At 45.6% G+C, this 27407-nt stretch overlaps 2 protein-coding genes and 1 pseudogene across 4 annotated transcripts in view; 1 reads left to right on the top strand and 2 right to left on the bottom strand.

Annotated features, from left to right (window-relative positions):
- The window catches only part of Tmem267 (transmembrane protein 267), a 13233-nt gene extending 2593 nt beyond the window's left edge, over positions 1-10640 (bottom strand). The window contains exons 1-2 of the mRNA XM_012512985.2: positions 10579-10640; positions 1951-2322 (exon numbers count right to left, since the gene is read on the bottom strand). Of these exons, the coding sequence (XP_012368439.2) occupies positions 1951-2322; positions 10579-10581 (375 nt within the window). The 5' untranslated portion in view covers positions 10582-10640. The remainder of the gene's footprint in view (positions 1-1950; positions 2323-10578) is intronic.
- Positions 10641-11341: 701 nt separating this feature from the next.
- Positions 11342-27407, bottom strand: part of CUNH5orf34 (chromosome unknown C5orf34 homolog) — a 35532-nt gene continuing 19466 nt past the window's right edge. For 2 of the 3 annotated variants that reach the window (XM_004647300.2, XM_023707566.1), the window contains exons 7-13: positions 23821-23912; positions 23226-23295; positions 22281-22451; positions 21585-21679; positions 19857-19955; positions 13042-13082; positions 11342-12072 (exon numbers count right to left, since the gene is read on the bottom strand). In XM_004647300.2, the coding sequence (XP_004647357.1) occupies positions 11894-12072; positions 13042-13082; positions 19857-19955; positions 21585-21679; positions 22281-22451; positions 23226-23295; positions 23821-23912 (747 nt within the window). In that variant the 3' untranslated portion in view covers positions 11342-11893. Of the gene's footprint in view, positions 12073-13041; positions 13083-18903; positions 19412-19856; positions 19956-21584; positions 21680-22280; positions 22452-23225; positions 23296-23820; positions 23913-27407 lie in introns of those variants that run through there. The other variant, XM_023707567.1, reaches the window with a different exon arrangement.
- LOC105741116 lies at positions 25592-26034 on the top strand (annotated as a pseudogene).

Raw genomic sequence — 27407 nt, 5'->3', positions numbered from 1 at the left:
TTCCCATCCTTTTTTTCCTTAAATGTATTTGGTATAGAGTCTCACTACCCAGCTTGGACTTGTAGTGATTCTTCCCAGGGCTGGGATTACAAGTGGGCACCACCCTGACTCTGTGGCAGGTTCAGAAAACCTGGGGGGGGGGGGCACACAGCATGCGGTACCAGGGATTGAACCTGGGTCCATGCGCTTACCTAAGCAGGCACTTAGTCTCATAAATTCTTAATGCCAGTAGTTGTAACTGAATTTTTAAAAATACACTATACAAACTGGGGTGTAAGTCATGTGTCTGAACTGTCAGCCTCTAGGGAGGCTGAGGCAGGAGGGATCACTTGGGCTCCAAGACCACAGCCTGCCTCTGGGCACCTTATGGGCCTTCTTCTCAAGAAAATAAATGAATAAATGCACTATAATACCTAAGTGCTTTTAAAAATTATGGCAGGAAAGTTACATTCTAGAGGAGTAATTTATTTTTAAAGTGATGCTCCAGAGCTTACCCAGACCCCTGCTAACATTTACTGCTCTTTACCTACCAGGTAACATGACAGCGCACACCTGCAATCCCTGCACTCTGGGAGGCTGAGGCAGGAAGATCGCAGATTTGAGCCTGGTCTGGGCGACTGAGGGTCTTGGCAAGATCCTGTCTCAAAAACTGAAGAAGGGCTGGAGATGTAGCTCAACTCAGAGACCCCGGGTTCAGTCCCCTAACAGGCTTGCGTGTGCGCGCAAACACACACACACACACACACACACACACACACACACACACACACTACGGTCCTGATGAAAACGCAACCTAAGAAAAGCGCCCTGCCCAGCCCACAGCCAGGATCCAAGCCCCGGCCCTCTGATCCCCGTGGGAAGCATAACCCTGACGCTGCCCCCTCATACAGCAAAGGACTAGTATTGGCCCCCAATCAGTAATCACTGGCCGCTTCCTGGGTAACCTTCTCAAAAAGTAAGTCAGCTTCTAAGACATGACGGATGCCTGACACACAACAGGAAGATGCGATCCATTTTCATTCGTTAACAGCGAGCACCATCCGCTGGCCAGGCGACGGCACTGCCGGGTGAGTGGTGTACAAAGCCAGCGAAGCCTCGCTCCGCAGGGGGGCACCGAGGTTTCCTTGCTAAACACTGAGAGTCCAGACGCGCGCCACCGGCCAAACCTTGCAGTCAGAAGACATCGTCTGCCCGAAGCATAGCTCACTCAGGAGGCAGGTCCCTACTCGCTAACCCTGTGCCTCGGTGCAGTTCTTCGGGGTCTCCGCCAGGGTCACTCGCAGCGAGTGCACGGAAATGCGCGCCTTCTGGCTGCGGGGCGGGAGCCACGCGCACATAGCCGCGAGGTGTCACAAGGCCGGCCCACTTTCATGGCTGCTACCGTAACACGCGCAAGCAAGCACGCACGCACGCACGCACGCACGCTTGCACGCAGAGTACAAATTGTACCGGACCCTGCCGAGGCCGAGGCCTTCCATGTGGAGCCGTCGGTGGGTGGGGACAGCCTCGCTGCTAGGCGTGCGCCCTGCGACGGTGGCGCGTCTCTCCGCATCTTTCAGGGAAGCGCCAAGTGGGTTTTTTCTTTTTTGGGTGGAACCGGGGATTGAACTCAGGCCCTTGTGCTTGCCAGGGAAGCGCTTACTCCACTGAGCAATCTCCCCAGCCCCCAGGGTTTTATTTTTTTATTTATTTTTTTTTATTTTATTTTTTTTGCGCCGAATGCCTTCAAGGCATGACTGGCTGTCTTGTGTTGTGGGGATCGAACCACAGCAACCTGAGCCTGACTGCTTTGTTGAAGCAGCCACTTAAAGAACTGAGCTAAGGGGCAGGCCCCCGCAGGGTTTTATTTTAAAATACGATGACTTCTGACTCCAGATGCTGTGAAGATCAGAATGACAGCACTAAAGAAATTCAAGGAGATAAGAAAAATTAAACAGAGACTCGTCTTACCTTTAAAGACAAGGATCTAGCGAGAAAAAAGTGGTCCACATCGATAACTGAGGCCAAACAGCCAGCTAAGATTGCTTCCGCGAGGTCAGCCTTCTTCCGGACTCCCGCGACTCCGGCCCACGACCACATCCCGATTACGCCGTGCACCGCACTGTCTGAGAGGGCACGGAGCCAGTCGTGACGCTGAATTACGGGGAGCTGCAGCAGCCTGTCTGCGACGAGGCAGAACAGCGCCAGACCGACGCCGCACACCACAGCGTCCGCAGGGAGCAGGGCGCAGGCCCTCTCGGCGTCAGGGCCCATCGCTGCAACCCAGCAGAGCACAGCCGGCCGCAGGTCAGTCTCTCCTCGCTGGCTTTCATGAGCAGTGCCCTAAAACAGAAAGCACAAAGAACAGTAACGAAGAGTACAGATGCCAGCTAACATTTAATGCACCAACATCAACGTTTTCACACATGTGAAGTCCAAGTTGCAGAAGCTGGCATCTCTTCCACGGTACAGTGTGGCTCAAGGTGACAGGCGAAGCGTGCGGGACAGCGGCTCACACAGCACGAGAACTTCAGGAAGCCTGGCTGTAACCGATGGCCTGGAGGTGCCACATGCACCACGCCGAACGCACAACCAGCGACAAATGTCTGCACCGCACAGCGTGGCCTTGCTTTGGGAGAACTGCTCATTACAGCCCTGAACCTCCGGTATTCTACCTAGTTCCTGTTTCCCTTGTAAACAGCGACTGAAGTAAAGATGAAGGCAGCCCCACTGGGGCTATCCTGAGGCGGGGCTGCAGAGGGAAGTGGCTTTTCTTGCAGGTTGTGGGATCCACTGAATGCAACAGCCTCAAGAAAACACTAAGAGAACCACGGGGCTGGGGAGATGGACAGGCGGGCTAAGCGTCTGCCTGGAAAGTGGAAGGACCTGGGTTCGATTCCTGGTACCTCAGGATGCGACAGCCTTGCAAACCCAGGAACGCCATGCCAGCCATGGAGACCTGGCGGAGTTCTACAGCGCCTTTGGAGCGGGAGCTAAGGGGCTCTGTGACCTCTCTGTTTGTTTATGTCTTGGTGTGAAAAAAAGCATTTGGTATTCAGTTCTTACCTGCCAAAGGCTAGTGGACTGATTTGGATAGAGTTATCAATACTGTGCGCCATACTTGAAGTCTTTAATATTATTTGAATTTAATTGGGAGACTAAAATGATTAAAAGTGACTCAGTTTCCATCCTACAATAAAAATCTTACACAGCTCATTATTTACACTGTAAAATTAATACTGCAGTGTGAAGGACCTAGCCTCAGAAAACAACACTGAGATGGGAGGCGGAGACAGTCAGATTTTCAGTCTTACTATACAACTACAGCCACCAAGACAGTATGGCACTGGGATCAAGGCTGGTAAATAGTCAGTGCAACACATCAGGTGGGACTGGTCAACACTTACACAGCTGAGAAGTTTCTGTTGTTACTGTTTGCATCTGGGATCAAACTCAGGACTTTGTGCTTGCCAGGCGGATGCTAACACCACTGAGCTATCTCCCAGCCCTGCATTAGATTTTGACAAATGTCTAAAAGTAACTCAACAGAGAAAGCACATTCTTTTCAAAACATGGTTCTGATGCCAGGCATGGGGACACACACCTGTAGTCCCAGCACTCAGGAGGCTGAGGCAGGAGGATCACTGGGAGTTCAAGACTAGTCTGGGTTGCATAATGAGTTCAAAGCTAGCCTGAACAGCACAAGTGAGACCCTGGGGCTGGCGAGATGGCTCAGTGGTCTAAAGCACCTACTTGGAACAAGCTTGGCAAAGCATCAGGGACCGCAGTTCAATCCCCCAGCACCACATGCCAGCCAGCCCCGCCGCCTGGTGGGCTGAGCTGGCCACACACACTCTCTCTCTCTCTCTCTCTCTCTCTCTCTCTCAAATAAATAAATAAATAAATAAATAAATAAATGTTTAAAAAAAAAAAGTGAGACCCTGTCTCCAAAAAAAAAAAAAAAAGGTTCTATGTTTTGGGTTTTTTAAAAATGTATTTAGTACAGGGTCTACAGGGTCTCACTGTACAGATCAGACTGCCAAGTGCTGGGATTACAGGCGCTCACCACCACACCCAGTCTCAATCACTGTCTCAGTGCACCCAAGGAGCTGGGCCAGCATGGCAGGCCAGGGGTCAAACCTGCAGCTCCTGTGTCTGCCAAAGCAGGAAAAGTTCTATGCTTTTTAATAACCATATAGTTAATTATATGTTAATTATATGTTAATTAGATGCATAAAAGTTAGGAAAATATGCTTTATTCATAATAAAAACAGCAGGCTTCCATCGGAAAGGAGCAACCTGAAATCAGGAGATTATGGAAAAGAAATGCCTGGTTGCCCAACTAAAAAGTCAACAAAAGCAATGTATAGTAGAATTAATACTCTAAAAAACAGAATTAGCAAATAATGCTTGCAAAGAATTTTTCCAAAGCTTAGGAGAAAAATAAAACAGAAAGTTGGGCACTGAAAGAAAAGAATAAATTCCAAGAATAATGAGAAAATCCTTGGAATTTCCCATTCAAAAATTATCTGGAGAGAAAGACACAGACAGACAGACAGGCAGGCAGAAACCGGCAGACACAGACACAGAGATGAGCAAGACAGGGAGAGAGGAGTGTTACCACAGCTGCAGGGCTCCAACCACTGCTAATGTGGCATGTCTGTGGCAGTTGTGTCAAGAACCATCTTTGGCCCTGTGGAATTTCAAGGGAGGGAAGACCCAGGAATAAAAGTTCTAAATCTGAGGGTGGGGAGCAAATTACAAAAAACTTCATCAGTATTAAAGACAGAGAACAGGAAAAATCAAAGAAGAATTGTGTCTCCTGTCATTTCCCCACCCCCAAACCCAAACGTATCCAAAATAAGCACTGTGATGCGCGCCAGCGTGTTGGCTTCTTCATGAAGAGTCAATCCGACTGACGCAAGAGCTCTCAGATCCACTGTGCTGCTGTTCCCGCAAAAGCACCTGGAACAACAATATCTTCATCTATAAAATAAAGGCCGGCCAGGAATGGTGGCGTACACCTACAGTCCCAGCACTTGAGGGGCTGAGGCAGGAGGGTCATTACACGTTTGAGACCAACCTGGGCTGCAAAGTGAGCTCAAGGACAGGGTGAGCTGCATAGCAAGACCCTTCCTGTCTCAAGTAATAATAATAATAATAGTAATAATAATAGTAATAATAGGCTGCGGAGATAGCTCAGTAGAATAAGCTCTTGCCTGGCAAGCGTAAGGGCCTGAGTTCAATCCCTAGTCCCACCAAAAATAATAATAATATTAATATTAATAATAATGGCATGAGAAAATATATGCCTAGAACACCTGAGTTTGATCCCTGGTACAAGAAAGAAAAAACAAAAAAAGAAAAGAAAAAGTAGAGGGCCCAGGGAGATAGCTCAGTAGAACAAGTGCTTGCCTGGCAAGTGTAGAGTCCTGAGTTCAATCCCTGGTACCACCAAAAAAAAAAAAAAAAAAATCACTTTCTAACAAATTAAAAAGAAGAAACGTGATAGCCTAAAATAAGTGCAGCCAGAGGTGCGGCATGTGTGTGTTTACTCCCTAAACCCCTTCCGAAGACAAAGCAGACCTCAGAGACCAAGGCGTTGTCTGCGTTGGTCTGCTATATCCTAGCCCACAGCTGTTGCCACGTGAATGTTCACTGAATGAATGAAGTATACACTGCGTCTAACATACACAAAGAATCACGTATAAGACAGAGCAGTTAAACAGCATTTTCCTGGTAAAACATCTGTTCCTGGGAATTTGCAAGTTTAGTAAGCGTCTATGCTAGGTAATTCTCAGGGTTCAATAAACATTGAGAACCATTAGTTTACCAAAAATGATGAAACCACTTGATTTAGAAATCAAAGTGATGAGAATCAAAACCATTACCTTAAACGTCAGAAAAAATACAGTTATTACAACACTGCTCTGGCAGGTTAAATCAGTGGAATAAGGTTGGAGGAGAGAGGGTAGAGAGACAGAATGAAGGAGGAGGGAGGGCAGGAGAAAAGAAGGAAGAAAAGCTATCAAACTATCATCAAAGGAAGCCTGTAGCGCTGCTGCTCATCACCTACTTGATGAACAGCTAAGTGCTGGGCTCAGGGGTGGCACAGTGGTAGTGCACTTGCCCAGCATGCAGGGCCCAGGGATTGATCTCAAGCACCACAAAACAATAGCAAAACAAAAATTATTATTATTTTTTATTTTAGAGAAGAGTCTACAGGGTGTTCAGGTTCTCACTACTAGATCAGACTCATAGTGATCCACCTGTTTACAGTCTCCCAAGAGCTGGGATTACAGGCATGCGCCACCACACCCAATCTCAATTGCTAGTCTCAGTGCGTCCCTGGGGTGGGGGCTGGCACAGCAGGCCCAGGGATCAACCCCCTGGCCCCTGCGCCTGCTTGCAGGTGCTTGAATCCACTGAGCTATTTGGCCAGCACCAAAACAAAACAAAAATGTTGTCCAGCACACACAAAAAGGAAACTACACTAGCTTGCAATAAAATAACTGCTTACCTAAGAGAATCAACTAAAAATTGTTCAAGCTGAAAAGTGTGGCAACCTGGAGAGAAACACTTAAATATTTTTTTAGTATACCAGAAATTGTAAGAGAGGAAAGCAAACGTTCACAACTCAAAATCCAAGGAAGAAACTAAACAGGAAATGTACGTACAGAAAACCACTAACTTTCATTAAAGATAAAACAAACAAAAACAATCTCTTGAAGCCACAGGACAGCAACACAAACTTTCTCCAAGAGAAAAAAATCTTCAATCAAGGAGAAGACAGTCGGTGATCAGCAAAAGGTGGACAGCAGGAGCGTCTCCAAGGAAAACAAAACTGCCCGGGAGAAGTCAGATCTGGCCAAGACATCCTAGGCTTGCTTCCCGGCCTCTGGGCTAGGAGCAAGTGCGAAGGCGTCCAGGAAGATCCGAACAGGCGTTTGGGCAGGAGGGCACTGCTCAAGGTGACCTCCCCCACCCCCATCCCACAGTCCAGACAAACGCGTGCCCACAAAACCCCTGGCCAAAGCTCTGGTGGCTCTGTGCACAGACTCAGCTAAGCCGGGCTCCTGTGTCTCAGAATTGCCTGGGCACTGCTGGGGACAGGACGTCTTGTATGAGATCTGGAGGCGACGAGGAAGCCGCCATCCTTTGTCTGCTGGCCTGACGGCTGGTGCAGGGACACACTTCTGCGGTCTTGCTGATCGTCACCTTGCCCTGTTGGCCCACAGGACGCAGCTGGAGCTGCAGCCTCCCTCACTCCCAGCGGACCCCCCCAGTCCCTCTGAGGCTGACCCTAAGGGGCCTGCAGGCACCCAGCGCAGCACAACCAAGTTTGCGAGCCTGACCCCAGCTGCACTGTGTCCAAGGTTCTCAGTGAGCTCTTGTTCCCGGCTACAGCCTGCGCACCTGTCAGTCTAGCTGCTTCAGGCGTTCTCACTCCTACTACTATGACGACAAAGATACAGCCTACGTCCCCTCAACGAGGAACAGGAAAATGTGGCATTTATACACAACGTGGTGCTGCTCTGCTACAAAGAAAGCCAAGCTGGAGTCGTCCGCAGAGGCCCAGAGGCGCCTTGTGACGACACTAAGGGAAACAGGCTGAGCACACAAGCTGCAATGCTGCACGGTGTCTTTCATGAGAAACACAAGCCATAAAGAGCCAAATAAAAGACTGCGATGCCAAGGAAGGAGATCTTTTCAAGAGATGGAAAGAGCAGGAACGGAGAGAAGGTGCGGACAGAGACGACTGAGACAGGTTATGTACAGGTACTGACCCCCATGGCAGAAGTTTTCATTATGCACTGCAAACACATACTAATATAAGTTTAAATAAAATAATAAGGCTATTTTGAAAGGTCAGATTCAAGAAGTAATAAACCAACTCAGAGCACAATGCTGTCAACCTCTTAAATGTAAAACTAGAAATATTTTTAACACTGCAAATATCTATGAATAAAAGCATCAATATTGTATTAGTTACCATTGATACAATCATGTACAATCTCACAAGTCAAACATGTAGTACAATTTGTTTATAGTTATATATCAGTTGATATTTGAAGTCTATAGTACTTAAGATTTCATGAAATAAACTATGTGCTTACATGTGCACTTAACTACAAATTTATTTTCAAGTCTCATTCCAAATGTCAGACCAAAATAAAAGGTCAGTTAAAAAGTACAAAATTTCGAAAAAAAGAGTACAAAATTTCACTGAGGCTGTAACTCAGTGGCTTATGTGCCTGCCTGGCAAGCACAAGGTCCTGAGTTTGATCCCTGGGTCTGCAACAACAAAAAAGGGGATTAGAGAGAGGAAAAAACTGCAAAATTTCATGTCACTATAACTCATTGTTTTACTCATGAAATAATTTTCACAATTACATCGTTTATGTAAATGTTTATTTTGTAATAAAGGTGGCGTAGCGCTCGCCCTCCCCAAACGGTGCCACAGCAGCTGCTGGCGCTGAGGCCGCAGCGTCACACTTAGACGATGAGTGCGGCTTCTACAGTGATCGGGTAGCTCACAGGTTCCTGCGAGCGAAGGCGGACAATCACAACGTGGGTTCAAATACTTGGGATGGTGCTCCCACTTCCAAGCGACACGAAGGAGACCCGCTTCCACACAGCTGCGTCACAGCTGCTCACCACGGCCTCTGACATACCCCCGAAGGGTGCTGGAGACTTGGTCCTCCGCCCCAGGCACACCCTGCAGGGGACACTGACACCCTGCCCCACAGGTCTTTACCATTTGCTACCGCCATGACCAAGCACTACGGTTCAAAGCAGGTGGCCCAAGTGAGCCTGGACTGAAATTTCTGAAACTATGGCAAAATAAACCTTTCCTCCAAGTTGATTTATCTTGATATTTCTGTCATAATGATGGAAAGCTAACAATAGTTTATAAACAGGGACACATTTCACATAGACAATATAATTTATAAATGTAGAGTATAAAATAGTATAAACATTTTATAAATGCAAATTATAAAACGACCTGTGAGCTTGGAAACAGATCCTTCCACTCCAATCAAGTCTTCAGAAAGCCTTCTGTAGCGGGGCTGGGGAGATAGCTCAGTAGAATAAGCGTGAGCGCAAGCTCCTGAGTTCAATTCCTGGTTCTACCAGAAAAAAAAAAAAATGCCTGCACCATCTGCCAAAATCTCTACTGCGACTTCATAGGTCCCTAGGCCAGGATCACTCAGCTAAGCGCTTTGATAGACCCACAGAAAGAATGAGATAATAACAGTTTACTGTTACAAGCCTCTGAATTTTGGTGTGACTTGCTACGCAGCAAGGCACAGTACTGTCTCTGTCCCGGTCCGCGGTTGGGAGCCACTAACTGGAAATCGATTCTAGGTGGGAGTCAAGCTACCTCAGTCTTGAGCAAAACATCCCGCCTGGGCCTTGAGGGCTATTGGTCGCTAGGCAACCTTGTGTCTTACAACTTCATAAAGGCTCTTACTATTGTTTAGGGGGTCATTTTGCCAACCAGACAGACCCCATAATCTTGTTTCTTTATAAAGCTACCACCTCATGCATTTCATTATAGCAATGAAAAATGGCCCAAGGGGCCGGGGAGACAGCTCAGCAGCATAAGCGCTTGCCTGGCAAGCACAAGGTCCCAAGTTTGATCCCTGGTACCAGAAAAAGAAAGAAAGATGGCCTGAGATGGACACTTAAGTGTACCACTCCCATAAACTGTTTCCTTCGGTCTCAAACATTTCCCGTTCTTCCCCTACAAATAAAAGATTTCACCACATGGAATAGTCTAATGTATCCATTACCGTGCTTAGTCTAATGGATTCACAGTATTTAATAAATATTTTATTATACTAATAAAGGGGTAAGCACATGAAGTCTTGGGTTTACAAACGCACCGGGACCTGGGGTGCCTTTTCTACCACTGGTCACTCCCACACCGACTTTGATCGGGGGCCTGCCGGGCCACTCCGCGCAGCCTCCCGCCCTCCGCTCCAGGAGCACGCGGTGGCCGGCGGCGCCCCAGCCCGCGCCGCGGACGCCCCGTCGCTCCAGCCGGTAGGAACCGACGCGCACGTCGGCGACGCGGGCCTCGCCAGGCCCTCCTCCCGGGGCTTACACGTTCTTACAACCGCCTGCGCAGAAGCCCCAACCCGAGCACACTGCGCAGCCGCCGGGAGCCGACCCGCCGCGCGCTCCACCGCCCACACCCGCGCGCCGGCCCCGGGCCGAGAGCCGCCGCGCCGCCAGCGCCGAGCGCGCGGAACCCCACAGCCCAAGGCCGCGGGTCTCGCGCACGCCCGCGGCTCGCCTTCTGGGCGGCTTCCTTAATTCTGCGGAAGTCGTTTTCCAACGGTGCGGGAAGCCCTGGCGTCTGCGGAGACGCGGGGCGCGCAGGCTAGGCCACCTGCCGGGACCGGCGGCTGCGTCTGGGCCCGCGCCCCGCCCGCCCGGGCACGGCCTCCGAAGGTCGGCCTCGGTTGGGCCCCTCCCCGGCCTCCCAGGGCGCAGCCCGACCCCGCGGCCGCCCAGCTCGCAGCTGCTTGAGCGGTACACGCACGGCCGGGCCGCACCTTAGAGACGCGGAGCGCCCGGGGGAGCCCGCACCATAGAGACGCGGCGCGTTGGCAGGAGCAGCCGCCCGCGGGGCCCGCACCATAGAGGCACGGGGCGCCGGCCGGAGCGGCCGTAAACGGAGCCCGCACCATAGAGGCGCGGGGCGCCGGCCGGAGCGGCCCTGCCGCAGGTCGGCCGGGAGGACGCCGGGATACTGGCCGCGGGGGCGGGGTGGTACCTGGCGCTGCTCGCCTCGGAAGACCCACCGCTCGGTTAGCGCGCGCAGACTCAGAGCCGCCTGCGACGCAGCCAAACCGGAAGCCGGGCGCGGAGGTGTGGCGCGGCCTGCGGCCGCGGGTGGAGCCTCCCGGGTCGGCGGCGCGCAGCGATGCTTGGCCCGGGTGACGGCCGCGACCTGGCCGGACGCCTTCGTGGCTGCCGGCGTGGCGCGCGGGAGGGCAGCACGCCACACCGCGGGCGCCGGCCCCCACAAGGTGCGCTCAGCGGCCGCGTCCCGCCCCAGCGGCCTTCTTCCCGGGCGAGCGCCGGGGCAGCCGCGGGGCGTCGACGGCCAGGCGACCGGAGCAGATCGGAAAGCGAGTTCTGGAGCGGGCGCTCGGGCCTTCGCCCCCGACAACGGCGGCCGCCCATCGCCGAAGGGCGCGCTCTGCAGGCGGCCACGGGGCGACCGCGTGGAATCCGAGCTCTGGCGCAGGCCGGAGCGCAGGCAGCCAGCCGGAGGGCACGTTCTGACGGCCTCGGCTCGCGGGCGCCCGGCGCGGCGCCGGGGAAGCTGCGGCAAGCGGGGCCCGGGCGGAGCCGCCGGACCGAGGCCGCGGTGACGCCAGCCTGCGCTGCAGCCTTTCTCTCCGCTCCTCTGACTTCTCTTGCCTCGACCTTTTCAACGTGAAGAGCCTGATCTTTCATAAAAAGAGAATTAGAACTCGTCTTTTTAGATACGCAGCTCCTGGCGGGCCACAGACAGCATTTTTCAGTAAGCTCATTTCTCAATTTCGCATTCTGCAATAAAATCTTTATGTTAAAAAATGAAAATATGTACCTTAAATTAAGCAGGAAATAGCAAAATATACATTATGCATACAAAAAAACCTTGAATACAGTAAATGTTTAACAGAAAAACAAAACTTTATGTTTTCATATATCTGAAGAAATGAAATAAGCAACTACAATCTTGTAATAGTTCTTTATTAATATAGAAAAAATTTGTTAGGTAAAATGCAATCAAGACTAAATTTCAGTTCCCAACCGCTGTATAGAAAACGATTTCTGGACTTACTAGAAACTATACACCAGCAACCTGAAACACCCTCCTAAATTTAATAATATATTGTAATTATTCCATCTTTCACTTTTTGGAATTGGATAGAAGATAGTCAATATCCTGAAGGATTTCAGAAATTTTTTTCAATGCCACTGATACTCTCTTTTCGTTAACAGATTCCAACAGGTTTTCTGAAGAATCAGAAGACGGTTCAGTTTTATTGCTTGAAGTGTAGTTCAGGACACCACTATTTTCCAGTAGCACTGAGTTAGTTAAGGAATTTTCATTATATAAATATTTTTATTTTTAAAAAGCTTACCTTTTGTATTAAAATATTATCAACTGCAAGGCAGATCTCTTAAATTTGGAATAGAATTTGTACTTCAGAATTGATGGAATCTACCTACACATAGGTGAACATCACTGCAGTATAATGTAGCAAGAAATATGTACATAAGTATTTGGATGGAAGGAAGGACAGGGTAGGGAGGAAATAGAAGAATTATAATCTCAGTAACTTTTTTCGTTTGAGATAGGATCTCACTGTGTAGTACAGGCTGGTTTTGAACTCACAATGACCCTCCTACCTCAGTCTCCGGAGTGCTGGGATGATAGGCCCAGGCCACCCTGCCCACTTTAACATATCTTAATGCTCTTCACTTATAAACAGAGTGTTACAACAAAGAAGATAGAGATGATCGAACTACAAGAAATCTGTGTAGTGTCTTTTTTAAACTTAAAAAGATGTAGGAAGGCCAAGATAGCTCAGCAGACCAAGCACCTGCTTGGCAAGCTCAGGGACCAGTTTTTGATCAGTAGTCCTTCATGCTGTGCGCACTGAGCCAGGGAATGAGTCAGGATGTGGTGGTACACGCCTGTGGTCCGAGCACTGGGGAGACTGAAGACAGGAGGCTCACTACTAGTCCGAACTGTGTAGTAAGACCCAGTACCAAATACATAAAATGAAAAAAAAAAAAAAAAGATGTAGAGTGAAACAAAACCTGTCTCTTGCTACAGAACTGCTTTATCATTTGAATAAATTATAAAAACACAAGAAAACAAATTTAGATAAATAGGGTGGAGACTACAGAATGAAAGGTTTTAGAAAAAGAGGCCTTCATAGATCGAATTTAGAACACAATAATATATGTGAGTCTTCACATGAAATCTTAACCCAGGTTCAATTTTCTTTGCCAAATTTAAACCCAAAGGACAATACATTCTAAGGATACAGTTAAACTTCTGTATCTTTTCAAGTTCAGAAGCAACGGACCTGTGCCAAGAAATAAAAAGTAAATTTATGCTGATTGTCTCATTCTTTTATATCCATAAACCGGTCTTTTGGTTTTTTTTGGAGATGGAGTCTTGCCAAGTCAAACTTTCATCCTCCTGTGTGCTGGATTACACATGCATGCCACCAACCACACCTGGCTTCAGATTTCAAATAAAAATACTTGATTGTTTGTTTGTTTAAAGGTTAGGATTTTAAAAGGTACACAGAAGTTAAAAATTCTTTTTATATTCTATTTAATGAGCAGCAAACCAACTTGGGTTAACTGATAGTCACTAAGTTTTTAAAGCTAAGTGAACAAAAGTCCCCACACTACAGGGACTTTGTAATCAACCTGGTATAACAGCTGCTCTCCACTCGCAGATTTATTCAGACTGTAAGACCTACTAAAATCCCATCCCTTCTGTGCTTCTATAGAAATACTATCTCATGCTGAGCTGTAAAGGTTCAAGTCAACAACTTCTGACATTGCCAGTCTTAGGGAAAACCCACTACTATTATGGACCACTGGGCTATATTGGAATATTTTGCTGAATTCATGCACCTATAATATTTAAATGACAATGGAATACCCTTCTCTGACAAAACTAAACAAAAAGGGGATACAAATGACCATTTTGTATCTGTATACTCAGAATATACAGGTACATTCCCTTAATGACTAATTTGTTCTAATAGTGTTTGTAAACAGGATATCATGTCTGCATCTTGTACAATGAATAACCACTAAGACAACAATATGCAATTTTTAATTATTGAAACTGCCCTAATTGGATTTGAAACTGTCATTGCTATTTCTCAATAAAATTATTTTTTAAAAATACCTTTCTTGAACTTTTACAGCGTTAATTATATGCCTATTTGTAATGTCTTGAGCTACAGCTTTCCAAAATTCATACACTGATTGTGCATACTATATGTATCTTTACTACTACTATGAAAAATTAATGAGGACATCTAAAATCACCTATTCATGTCACCAGAAAAGTTTTTTTACAAGGGAATGTGACATCATTTATTGGCTTTACTAAAATGGACCACATGTACCTCTTGTCAACTTGTGTTTCTCCGTTACATTTGTTTGGATGTCCCGGCAAAGCCTCAAACAGTCATGCGAGGGGCTTTTTCAGAAGTGACTGAATTTAGTGTGTGACTGACTCATGGTACAATACTAGGGTTAAGGGTTCTAGGATTAAGGGTGTGGGATACAGTCTCTTCTTCAGCCTACTCTCTTTGGCAGGAAAAAGCAGTGGAGAAATCTTAGGTTTGGCAAGGAGAATCGAGCTATTCCAAGTCTTTGTCTTGCCTTTCTACTATTCCTCCTTCCAGAATAGAAGGAATCACCAATCTGTACTTTGACTATTCAGTATGGCTTGACAGTTACCCTCTTGGTGCTTTTGTGTGAAGAAAAGCTGGCAGTTTACATACTGCCAGCCAGCTGAGCAATACCGATTACTTTAATAGCCCTGTAAACTTTCTTCCCAACAGTTTTTTGTTATCCAGGTAATTTTCTCTTCTGAAACAGACTACAGTTGAAGGCTGAGACATCAAAATTTAGATTTTTAGATACTCAAGATCTGCAATACATAGTGCTTGGACTTGTTCTAAAACAAGTAGCTTCAGAAAAGGTAGTAAGAGGCTTCCTTGGACCAAGCCATTTCCCTTCTGGACATCTTCCTGAAAGAGACACTGTACTGCAGTAACACATACCTATATATAGCAGCATAACTCACAACAGCTAAGTCTGCGAATAGCCATATGTCAATCAGCAGATGCGTGGCTATAGAAAATGTGAGGCTTACACACAAGGGAGAACTGTTCTGCTACAAAGGAGAAACGAGTTATTTGTAGGAAAGTGGCTGCACTTTGAGACAGTAATAATAGGAAAAGTAAATCAGGCACACAAGCCTAAGCACAAAATGAAAAGAGAACAGAAAATGGAAAGAACTCGCTGATGGAAGGGGAGCCATGAGACGGGGGTAGAGAGGAAAAGAAGATTTCAGTTGTGTTATGTGTACCAACTCCCTACAACAACAGCCTGTAATATCCTGCAAACATGTATATGGAACTTTAAACTATTTTTTAAAAAATCAAGCTTAATATTTTTTTTTTATGTATTTGGTACAGGATCTCACTATGCAGCTCAGACTCACAGTGATCCTCTTGTCTCAGCCTCCCCAGCACTGGGATTACAGGTGTGCACCACCATGCCTGGTCTTGGTAGCAGTTCAACATGCCCAGGAGCGAGATTGGTGCAGCATGTGGTGACTGGGATCATATTGTGCTTGCCTAAGCAGGCACTTAGTTTACCAAGCTATCTCGCCAGCCTGTTTACTCTTCCTGTAAGCCACACTATTGGCTTGCAGTGGCAAGCAGAAACACAAAAAACATCCAGGATTTGAAGGCAGATCGAAATCACTCTATAATCAGGCCCTGATCTCTGGTGGTCTAGGGCTTAAATGGGCTAAGCGTGCAGGAAGTAGGCTGAATGGCTCATCATTTGGGGATTGGTTCATACAATGTGCAACAGTGAATAGCCATTTCTAAGTGATGAAACAACTGGATCTGGAACAGGAACTATGACCTGGGGAGCTAAAACACTGCAGTATACTGACTGAGGGCATTTTTGCTACATTACCCCCACCCCCCAAATCCCTTTAGTTTCCCCACCAAATCTTTGCTAAACATGCTACATGTGATCTTGTGAGACAAGGCCAAACTGGAATTCAGGCCTGTCTGTTCTGTACTGTTGCTCTGGAAAGGCAATGAGGAAGTTGATCTGATCTAGGAGTGTTCAGTGTGTCTTGGACACTCATCACATCTTAGCCAAGTGTTTCATAGGTGTCGATCAACCTCACAGGATCTGTCCAGGCAGAATCTCTTTTCAGTGAGGGCTCCAGTGGGTAGCTTTAGTCACTCTGGACGTGTCTACTGGCTTCCTGCCTCCCCCTTTGAGGTCTGCCAGGAGAGCAGGACAGTAGTAATCTAAGGCATTGTGGCCCTCTGCCACATTACTGTTCCACTTTGGACATGCTGGAGGAGCGGGGGACTATTCACCCAAGCATCAGGATCAACCTCAGTGGTGGGGACTTTTGACTTTAACCAGGCGTGGGCCCTATCTAAAACACAGCGGCGTCCTTCAGTACCAAGCAGTCATCTGCCGCCGACAGAGCAGGAGGTGGTGGTGCAGGAGACAGCTGCTGGTGGTATCATGGCTGGCTGGGCAGCCTGGGGCTGATCAGTACAAGGTAGGTCAGACTTGAGTTCTCAGCAGGAGATAAGAGAGCTTTTCTGGCTTGGCTGGGATCTCAGGGCCTCTCAGACAGCCTTGTGGGCTTATCAGATGAGCAGGATGTCCATTTTATTTTTTTTTTTTATGGTTCCAGATGCCTTCAGGGCATTTCTAGTGTGGCTTGAGGATCTGGGCATCAAACCACAGCAATGTGAGCCTGACTGCTGTTTTAAGCAGTCACTTAAAGAACTGTGCTAACGGGCAGGCTCCCATTAGGAGGACCAGGATGACTTTCTTGTCATGCAGGACACACATGCAGAGCCAGCGTGGGATAGTTCTTTAACCCTTTATGGCGTCAAGTCCAGGTGAGCTGGCCTTTCTTCACAGGACTTTCCCAGTTGAAGGGGCTCATGGGAGCAGCTCACACAGAGAGGAAGGCATCTTTTAAATCTAGAACACTCCAAAAGGGGGTATGGGTCAGGACAGCATGGAGATCTTGCCCAAATATCAGGCTGGTGGGTGGCTAGGTGCCTATATAGCAGTGAGGCAGTGTGGTTGATGATGAGGCCCAAGGGCAAGTCTTTAGTTGACACTTCAAGACTTCAGAGCTTCAGGGTCGCAATGACCTGTCTCAGGCAGCAGGGTGAGAGCAAGTAAAAAGCCGTCCTCCCAGGATGGCAGTCTGCCTGGCAGAAGTGGGACAGAGGAAACCTGTTTTTTTGTATTTTAGGGAAGGGTCTACAGGGTGTTCAGCGTCTCCTGTTTATAGCCTCCCAAGAGCTGGGATTACATGTGTGCTCCACATCTTCGCAATCGTCATCTCAGCACACCCTGGGGGTGGGACCAGCATGACAAGCCTGGGGATTGAACCCCTGATCCCTGAGCCAGCTTGCAGGCACTTTAATCTGCTGAGCTATTTGGCTGGCTGACAGGAAACTTTGTCTACCAGGAAAAACAAAGGTTTGCCCCACTTTTGCAATGACTGTGGCTCTTGAGGGCCAAATTTGGTAGAGCTCATTCTGTACTATATTGAGGCATGAGAAGGCCTCAATTTGTCATTTGTTAGGAATGACAATCCAATTTTCCTCAATCAGTATGTGAAACTCACAAGGAATCGCTGACAGTCATCTGGAAGGGGATTAGATGACACCATCCTGCAGGCAATGAACTGGAATCATTCAATTGGCTGGAAGTAGGTGAGTTAGAACGGGATGGAAATGTGGTGGCCGATGAGGGTGCCAAGGTGAATTCTCAGGAGTATGCCTCTTTATTTTTGAGATGCAGGGAGTGTTTGGTTTAATTTCTAACTCTGTAAAAGCCCCCTTTCCTGCAGTCTGGGACTATTGGTTTTGACACGAGTGGGTGCCCCTCAGAGAGGGACCACTGAGATGCCTGCCTGGGCACACTGCTCACAGGAACTTAGGCTGAACTTAGCTAAGGAGGGTTCAAGGCCTCCCTTATGCATGTCACTCACCAATCAGCCCAATCAGCCACCAAGACCAGTGCTTCCCAGTATCGGTGCACAGATGGAGCAGCCTATTGCTACCGCTGTCCAGGCCACAAGTTCCCATTCACTGTGCAGCACTCAGAGGTCACACATTCCAACCACCCCCCTTCCTTGAGGGTGGCCTTAACAAGAGGTGATCAAGCTTCAAATTGAGCAGGACTGAAAGACCTGACTACCTGGGGTGCTTCTGGTAGCATCAGGCAGTCAGGCAGTCAGGCAGACAGATTGTGTCCTCCTCCCTTTGAGGTCTCTCAGGCAGGGAGCCTTGATCCTCCAGACCAAAGGAAATCTCAAGGGCGAGCCCTCCTGTTAGAACCTGGAGAGGTCCTTGCTCTATCTTTATAGAGGGCCACAGCTGGTGACCAAAAAGGTCAGCACAGTTGGTCATCCCGGCCAACACACCAGATGCAAGTTCGAGCAAAAAACACCAAGACAACACCCAGGATTTGGAGGCACCTTTATTTACCCTGATGGGCACAGACCGGGATCCCTCTCAGAATTTTAGGTCTTGCTCTCTAGTGGTCGAGAGCTTATGTGGGGTAGCCCACAGGAAGTACAGAGGCAGAGCGGCTTGTTATTTGGGGACTGGCTCATACAGTGTGCGTCACAGTGACCAGCCATGTCTGCAACCAGATCTGGAATGGGAACTATTGCCTGGGCAACTACAAAACAAGCATACTGGGGAGTAGGGTTTTCTGCTACAAGGTCACACCTCACAATTTACATTAAAAGGTTTCTAATTTTTTAGGGCCGGCGAGATAGCTCAGCAGACTAAGTGCCTGTTTAGGCAAGTGCAGGGGTTTGATCCCCGGTACCACAAGCCGCACTGGCCCCACCCCTGCAGTGCACTTTGACAGCAATGGAGTCCAGGCATGGTGAACTGTGTAGCAAGACCCCGTACCAAAAAATAAAAAAGGTATCTAAATTTTTTGCTGTATCCTTTCCAATATGTTCAGATTATACTGTCAGTAATATTAACCTTCTGAATGGGCCTTCTTCCTGTCATTTTTCTACTTAGGAGCTTGCACTGCCATCAAGTCTGAACACCTGTATCTAACAAGATTCATTCATAAAAATTATCTTTTCACCATCTCCACACTTTATCTGTATTTTTTGGAAGTGCAGTCCTTCCTAGTCCCTTGAACACTGAAAAGTACACAGGAGAGACTAGATAACTTGTTTGATTCGTTAGTGTGCCAGTAAATGAGTAGCAGAGGGGAAAATAGTAAGACAAAAATTGTTTAAAGGCAATTTCAGAAAGCTTTTGTTAGTCAATGTGACAATTTTGTCAACTTGATTGAGGCTGAGAAACACCTAGGCAATTAGGAAAGCCACTTCCTGGGCTGTACTTCCAGAAACTGCTGGCATGTGGGTCTGCAAATTGATGGGGAAGACCTGTCCTAACTGTGTGAAGCACTGCCCAGGGGTACAGGCTCAGGTGGAACAGAAGGGAGGAAGCCATCTAGCACCGGCGCTCTGGGTCTCTCTGGGTCTCTTGCTGTCTCTGCTTCCTGGCTCCCAAGAGGTGAGCAGCTTTTCTCCACCACACTGCACCCTTCCTCTGTGACACTCCTGCATGCAGACAGGCATAGACGCAATGGAGCTAGCTGACCACGGACCTGAGCCAGATAGATATATATATATATATATATCTTTTTCCTTCAGTTATTTTTCCCAGGTAGTGGAAAACTTAACAGTCAACATTTTATTTCCTTTAATGTCACTAAAATTTGAAGAATCCCCTTTAAATATTTCAATAAATTTCTTATTTTAGCATACAAAACATTTTGATATAAAAATTTCAATGTACAGCTTTGTGCCCTTGAGATGTTAAACTTAACAAATTAGGCATCTGATTAGAAATACATCATTTTCAAGCTTAAGGTATCATAAACATATGAGTAAAATATGTGTAAGTCAAAAGTTTTCTTGGAAAAGTTTCAGAATTAAACATTTGAAACTGGAGTAATGAAATATTAGCTGACATTTGTGCACAGATTAAAAGAAATATACACACCAGTGCTCTTCAGGAACAGAAGATGAAGGATGTGTGACCATGTCTCTTGGACTTGTTTGGGGCAGTCCTCGGCACCATGATGTTACTGCTGTCACGTATCTAGAATGAACACATTAAAAGAAAGGTGAAGCCAAGCATGGTGGTGCACACCTATAACCCCAGCATTCGGGACGCTGATGCAGGAGGCTTGTCATGAGTGTGAGGCCAGCCTGGGCTACAAAGTATAGTGAGTCTCAAAAAAGAAAAAAAAAATAAAGAAATAAAACAAGCAGTGCTCATGTGAAGATCAAATAAAATCATTAAAATGTTGACACTACCACAAGTAGAATTACTATAACAGAAAATTACATAACGCCAAAAAGCATATTCATAAAAATTTTAAGCAGCTTTGCCATTTTAAGAATTATCAGCTACTAAATTTCAAGTGATTTTCTCACTTTCTAGAAATACATAGTTTTAGTTATTTGTGGTTGCAAACCTTACTTAAAATTCTTTTTCGGACTTAATTCATTTTATTTTTCTTGTGTAAAAACCCTATATGTTGTAGCTACTGCTGGAGCTTGAGTCCTCTGGACAGAGACTCTGGTGTGGGTTTTCACAAGATGGTTGGTGAATTCCTGATAGGGAGACTTGGTGAACACAGTCTCTTTCCAGAGGTCAGGGGTCAGACAGCTGTAGGTCTTAGAGATGGCATCAAAGGTGGCCTTAGCAAAGTTGCCCAAAGTAGCAGTGCAGCCCCTAGCAGCAGAAGTGTAGCAGTCATCAATATCAGTCATCAACAGCAGCTTCTTAAGCACGGGGGCTGAGACAGTGCCAGTGCCTCTGGGGGCAGGGATCAGACGCACCAACACAGAGCCACAGCAGCCTGTCACCTTGCAAGGAACAGTGTGGGGTGTGCCGATCTTGTTTTCCCAGTAGCCTCTCCTCAAGGGGACAATGGAGAGCTTGGCCAGGATAATGGCCCCACGAATGGCAGTGGCTAGTTCCTTGGAACACTACACCCAGGCCAACATGACCGTTGTAGTCCCCAATGGCGACAAAGGCCTTAAACCTGGTCCGCTGGCCAGCATGAGTTTGCTTCTGCACAGGCATGATCTTCAGAACTTCATCCTTGAGGGATGTGCCCAGGAAAGTCAATAATCTCGGACTCCTTGATGGGTAAGAAAAAAAGTTAAATTCCCTCCAGGGATTTGATCTTCATGTCTTTGACCAAATGGCCCAGCTTGGTGACAAGAATCCACTCTTTGTCCTTGTCCTTACCGCGGTGAGCCCCGCAACCTTGAAGGCCACTGCTGAAGCCTCCGCAGAAGCCACCGCGGCCTCCCGTGCCTCAGCCCTTCCCGCTGCACCTGCGTCATCCACCATCTGGTGTTTCCCAGAAAAAGACTTAAAATTGTTTAGCAGATCAGTATTACTTAATTGCTAATACTTCTGACCACAACCTAGTTGCCATAGTCTGTATCATATGTGATCATGCCTGTATCACACATCAGTTTGAATACAAGGAATTACAGCTGACTTGATTTGTTCAGTTGTGCTAAACACCAGTAGAACCAAAACATTTGAACCCCAATTAAATGACTTCACATTATCCACATGGAACAAACTGAACTAAGTAACATTTTAAATGTTTCTATGCTGCTTGTGTCAAAACATGAAACCAATCTTTTGGTGGCCAGTACGGAGATCACACTGTGCATGCCAAGTACCCACCCTACTTTTTAGTACCTTTTGTATGGTCCAGGGTGTTCAATTTGAATTAACTGATCTTCTCCATCAGGAAAAGTTAACTTACACCAACCTAGGCTGAGGCCCCGATTTACCTTAGGAAAAAAAGGGGTAAGGTGAATTTTTATCATTCCAAAACTAAAACCATAATCAACTTTTTTTGATTTATCAATTTGAAAAGTAGCTGATTCATTGAAAAGTTATTTTGACATGGCTACTAATTAACCACTACTCATAGATAATTATAAAAGAAAATGAAAACACTCTTCTTACGATAATAAATCGTTATGCAAATGACTATTTGTCACACTGTTCTGATTTTTCCTGGAAAATACAATGAAATCAATAAAGCTTCTTGCCAGCTTTTATACTTGAAAAATAATTTGAGATACTATGGAACTTTATTGTCTCATTTTCCATAGGTAAGCAGCCAATAAAAATACGATTCTGACCAGACAAGAGCCCATAGCTAGATAATGTACTGTTCAAAAAACAGTTTGAAGACAGGAGTTTGAATGTTTTCAGCAAATGATGCTTAAGAATTCAGATGTATGTCCTGATACGAAAGTATCATATGTACTGTATCAAAACATCCTGTGGTACCCCATAAATATGCACAATTTTTGTGCCGGTAAAAAATGCTCCACTAAATCTTACTACACATGAAACATGGATTTCATTCTGAAGCATACAAACCTGTCTTTTTTCAGCAGGAGAGGTGAAATCCCAATTCAAGGTTAAAGAAGTGCCATCTACAAAGACAGCATGCACTTTGTTATCTGAGTAGGCAAGGAATCTTCCCAGGCCAGAGATGAGTGACTCTTTCACAAGCAAAGGCAGTACATTGTTACCATTCATCTCAGGTAGCTGAAACCAAATGAAGAGATTAACAAGGGGTAAAGATACCTGTTCACAAAAATTCAAATGGATTTTAATGACTTTGGAGGCAACTTCAGATTCTTACTCAGTTTAGTATTGTAGAATTCTTACATTCAACTTTTTCAGAAATGGAAACAAGATGGTATTTTACAAGCAGGGTATTAATGTTTACAAACCTAACATTAAATTCGGAAGATTACATAGAAAATAGGCAAAGATTAGACATGCTTATTCTATCTTCCCCTCCATTTAAAACTATGTACAGTGGGCTGGGAGTTACATAGTTCAGTGGCACAGCTCAGGCCTAGCATTTGAGGTTCTGGGTTTAATCACTAGCTCAAGAGCACAGATAGATACAGATACAGTGGCAATGCTATGCAATCAGAGCACAACACGAACAGAGGAAAACTATAAACAGTACAACACAAGGGAAGGAGAGGTGAGGGGCAGGGAAGGGGAAGTTGAACACATAGGCCTGATTTTTCATTGTCTGTCTACTAGTTTGAGTATTATTCTGAATAAGCCAATATTCATGTTACAGACTTTCTTGTATCACTCAGTTTGCGAAGTCCAAATTCAGCAATTTGAACTTAGAAATATGCACTGAATAAAAATTTTTTTAATTTTGCTTTCGAGGGGCTGGGCAGATGGCTCAGTAGAATAAACGCTTCCCTGGCAAGCTCAAGGGCCTGAGTTCAATCCCTGGTTTAGCCAAAAAATAAAATAAAATAAAATTTTGCTTTAGAAATAATTTTAATATACCATTTTCCAGCAGCACATATGATAGTTATGGCTTAGAGACAGCTTCACCTTGGCACAATGCTGAAGGATTCTGTTAACACAAAAGCATTCATCAAATATTTGCAAAGAATATATTCCAATGCTAGCAATCCATCCTCAATGCTAAGTAATGTTGTAGATGGCAGTAACTGATTTCCACTGAGATGTCCTAGAAACTGGGAAGTCTTTCCTTGGTGCAACCCATCAGCCTCTAGAAGGGAGCTACTTTTGTGTCCCTCTGTGCTAATCTCAACTAGGTAAAGCTATTCTTCTAACCTTTGAAAATGAAATGACTCCACAGAGAGAACTTCCAAGTGCTTTTTAGATTGTGGGTTAAGCCCACTACCTTCATGCCAACTACATTCCCATCCCTTTTTCATTTTTTGAGACAAGAGTCTTGCTAAATTGCCAGGCTGGACTAGAATTTGAGATCCTCCTGTCTCAGCCTTGCAGTGTTCAGATCATAAGCATATGCCACTACACTCAGCTACTATCAATTCTTAATCTTATCCTTAACTACAAGAAAATGAAAGGTTTCCAAGTATATACCATTTGGTTCAGTTGAATGTGAAATTACCTGGTTGCCCGCCTAATTACAGTACGTATAGAGAACACACTTCCTGGTCTATCTGGAGGAAGATTATTCACTGAATAAGTTTTCTCTTCTCTCTGAAATTAGTTTAAAATGAAAAATTTCGTTAGCAATAAATTTTAGTACTTATTAACTTTTCTGTTGAAATATATATTTACAACACTCACTGCAGCTCAGCTGAGCCCCAGCCGCCTGTCCTTACCTGGAAGACTGCTGAGGGCCCCTGGTGGGCCTTGCTCTGGCCCCCATTACCCTTGCCAGAGCTTGACTGGGCCCCAGCCACCCAACATCGCCTGGAAGACTGCCAAAGAGACCTGCGGGAGCCTTGGTGAGTTCCACACTGCGCCCACCCACCATTGAGAGCCTTGGAGAACCTCATCTTTCACTCATCATCACTGGATCCTATTGAGCTTGCTCCCCCGCCCCCCGAAGTGGAAGCCACACCGAACCCCATGCAGCAGAAGCTTTGCTGAGCCTACCCTGCCCTCCCACTCTCCTGAGAGCCTTGCTCAGCTGCACCCTACTCCTCTACCATCGTTGCAGAGATAGGGAGAACACTGGGAGTAGCAAGAATGGGGAGATGGTTCAGTAGAATAAGCGCTTGCTTTGCAAGAGCAAGGGCCCAAGTTCAATCCCAAGAGTGCTCAGCAAGGAATAAAAGGCAATCTCAAACCTCTAGCACCCAACACAAGTCTAGGAGACAAAGTCATAGAACTTGGAAGTCATACACCTGAAATTTCTGAGATGATAGCAACTGAAGTAAGGCATTAACTCCATCAGGCTACAGAGGAAATCTTTTGGGTAAAAAAAGAAATGACAACAATCATAAAAGAATTGTTTGATACATCTAAGGAAGACACAGACAAAAAGGAGAACAGGAAAATGTTCGAAACATTGAATGTACAATATAAGAAACAACTAGAATGCATGAAACAGATTCAAACAGAACCTGGGACTTTTAACATCCCATTGATACAAAGAGATAGATCAACCAAGATAAAAATCAGCAAAGAAATAATAGAACTAAAACAGCCTGTGTAGAAACGGACTTAGAAGACCTTTACAGAGTGTTCCACCCAAAGCGTCAGAATACACCTTCTTCACTGCTCATGGGAAGTCCTCCAAAATAAACCATGTATCTAGCAGATAGAGCATGCATAAGTAAATGCAAAACAATCAGAATCAGCCCATGCATATTACCTGACCATAGTGCAATATAACTAGAAATTATTAACACAAAGAAATAGCAAGATCTCCATAAATAATGGAAACTAAGTAATACCCTCCTGGAGGGCCAGCCAAATAGTTCACTGGATTAAGGCACCTGCTTAGGCAGACAGGAGCCTGGGGTTCAATCCCTGGTATACAGCACAGGCCCTACCTCCCGGGCATGCTGAGACAGCAATTGAGACTAGGAGTGGTGGTACACGTCTGTAATCCCAGAGCTTAGGAGGCTGTAAAGAGGAGGATTATGAGTCCCATGTACGCAGTGAAAACCTGTACACCCTGTCCTAAAATACAAAATAATAATAATAAAATAAAAATATACCCTCCTGGCCAGGGAGATGGCTCAGTAGAATAAGCTCTTCCCTGCCAAGTGCAAGGGCCTGAGTTCAATCCCTGGTTCCGCAAAAAAAAAAAAAAAAAAAAAAAACCTTCCTCAAAAATCAATGGATCAAAAAAAAAAAAAAAAAAAATCAATGGATCAGTAGTTCTCTTCCCTCTTGTGGCCATCGCTGGAGTCGCAGGAGCCAAAATGAAGTTTAATCCTTTCGTGACTTCAGACCGAAGCAAAAACTGTAAAAGGCATTTCAATGCGCCTTCCCACATCCGCAGGAAAATTATGTCTTCTCCTCTTTCCAAAGAGCTGAGACAAAAATACAATGTTCGCTCTATGCCCATCCGAAAGGATGATGAAGTTCAGGTTATGCGAGGACACTATAAAGGTCAACAGATTGGCAAAGTAGTCCAGGTTTACAGGAAGAAGTATGTCATCTACATTGAACAGGTGCACCGGGAAAAGGCAAATGGCACAACTGTCCACGTGGGCATTCACCCCAGTAAGGTGGTTATCACCAGGCTAAAACTGGACAAAGACCGCAAAAAGATCCTGGAACGGAAAGCCAAGTCTCACCAAGTAGGAAAGGAAAAGGGCAAATACAAGGAAGAAACGATTGAGAAGATGCAGGAATAAAGTCCTCCTGTGTGTAACTTTTAATTAAAAATGCGACAACGAAAAAAAAAAAATCAATGGATCACAGATGAAATTAAAGAAAAAATTAAAACAGTATCTATAATCAAATGAAAATGAAGACAGAACTTAACAGAATCAGTGGAATGCAAGTAAAGCTGTCTTAAGAGAAAAATTTACAGTGGTAAATTTTCATATCAGGAAAACAGAATGTGCTGGCCACACCCCCAGGGTGCACTGAGACTGCAATTGAGACTGGGCATGGTGGCACACACCTGTAATCCCAGCACTTGGGAGGCATAAACAGGAGAATCACTGTAAGTCTGATCTAGCAGTGAGACCCTGAATACCCTATAAACCTTTCCCTAAAATACAGGAGAAAAAAAAAAAAAAAAAGACAGAACAAGCCCAAATAATCCTTTTTTGCTTGCAATAGCGGGGATCAAACTTGGGACCTCGTACTTGCCAGGCAAGCCCTTGTGCCACTCAGCCATTGCCCCAGCCTTCCAAATAAACAATCTTATGCTGCACCTTAAGCTCCTCGAGGAAAAAAAAAAAGAACAAGTCAAGCCCCAAGCCCAAAGCAGGGAAGACATTATAAAGAACGGACCAGAAATAAATGCAATGGAGACAAAACAATACAAAAAAATTAAGAGTTGAAGATTTGGGTCTTTGGAAGAATAATATAACTGGTAAAGTTCTAGCCAACCTTATCAGAAAAACAACTAAAATTCATGCAATAAGGAAAAGGATGAACTCACTACAGAGCCTATAAAAATTCAGATCATAAATACCTATTTCTAAAATCTTTACTCATACAGGATGGAAAACAGAATGGACAGATTCAAAGAAAAGCCCAGGTCCGGAAGGATTCACAGCTGTACTGTACAAGAAATTTAGGGAACCTAATCCCAACTCTTTTCAAATTCTTCAATGAAATCGAAAGGAAAGCAATTCTTTCAAATTCATTCAGGGAGACAAGTATTACTCTGATATCAAAACCTGAGAAGGACCTAACAAAAAAAAAAACTACAGACCAATTTCCCTAATGAACATGATACAAAAATCCTCATTAAACTAATAGCAAATAGAATGCATCAAATTGGGCTGGGGAGATAGCTCAGTAGGATAAGCGCTTGCCTGGCAAGTGCAAGAGCCTGAGTTCAATCCCCGGTTCCGGAAAAAAAAAAAATCAGAATGCAGCAAATCATCACGATTATACATCACAATCAACTGGGATTCACCCCAGAAATGCAAACAGTTCAATATATGCAAAACCATAAATGTAATACACCGATCAAAAAGTCAAAGACAAAAATCACATGATCATCTCAATAGATGCAGAAAAAGCTTTTGACAAAGCGCAACAGAAAATCAGGAA

This window comes from Octodon degus, unplaced genomic scaffold (genome assembly GCF_000260255.1).
Source record: "Octodon degus isolate 3935 unplaced genomic scaffold, OctDeg1.0 scaffold00299, whole genome shotgun sequence".
NCBI lineage: Eukaryota > Metazoa > Chordata > Mammalia > Rodentia > Octodontidae > Octodon > Octodon degus.
This window is presented reverse-complemented; position numbering and strand designations above follow the sequence as displayed.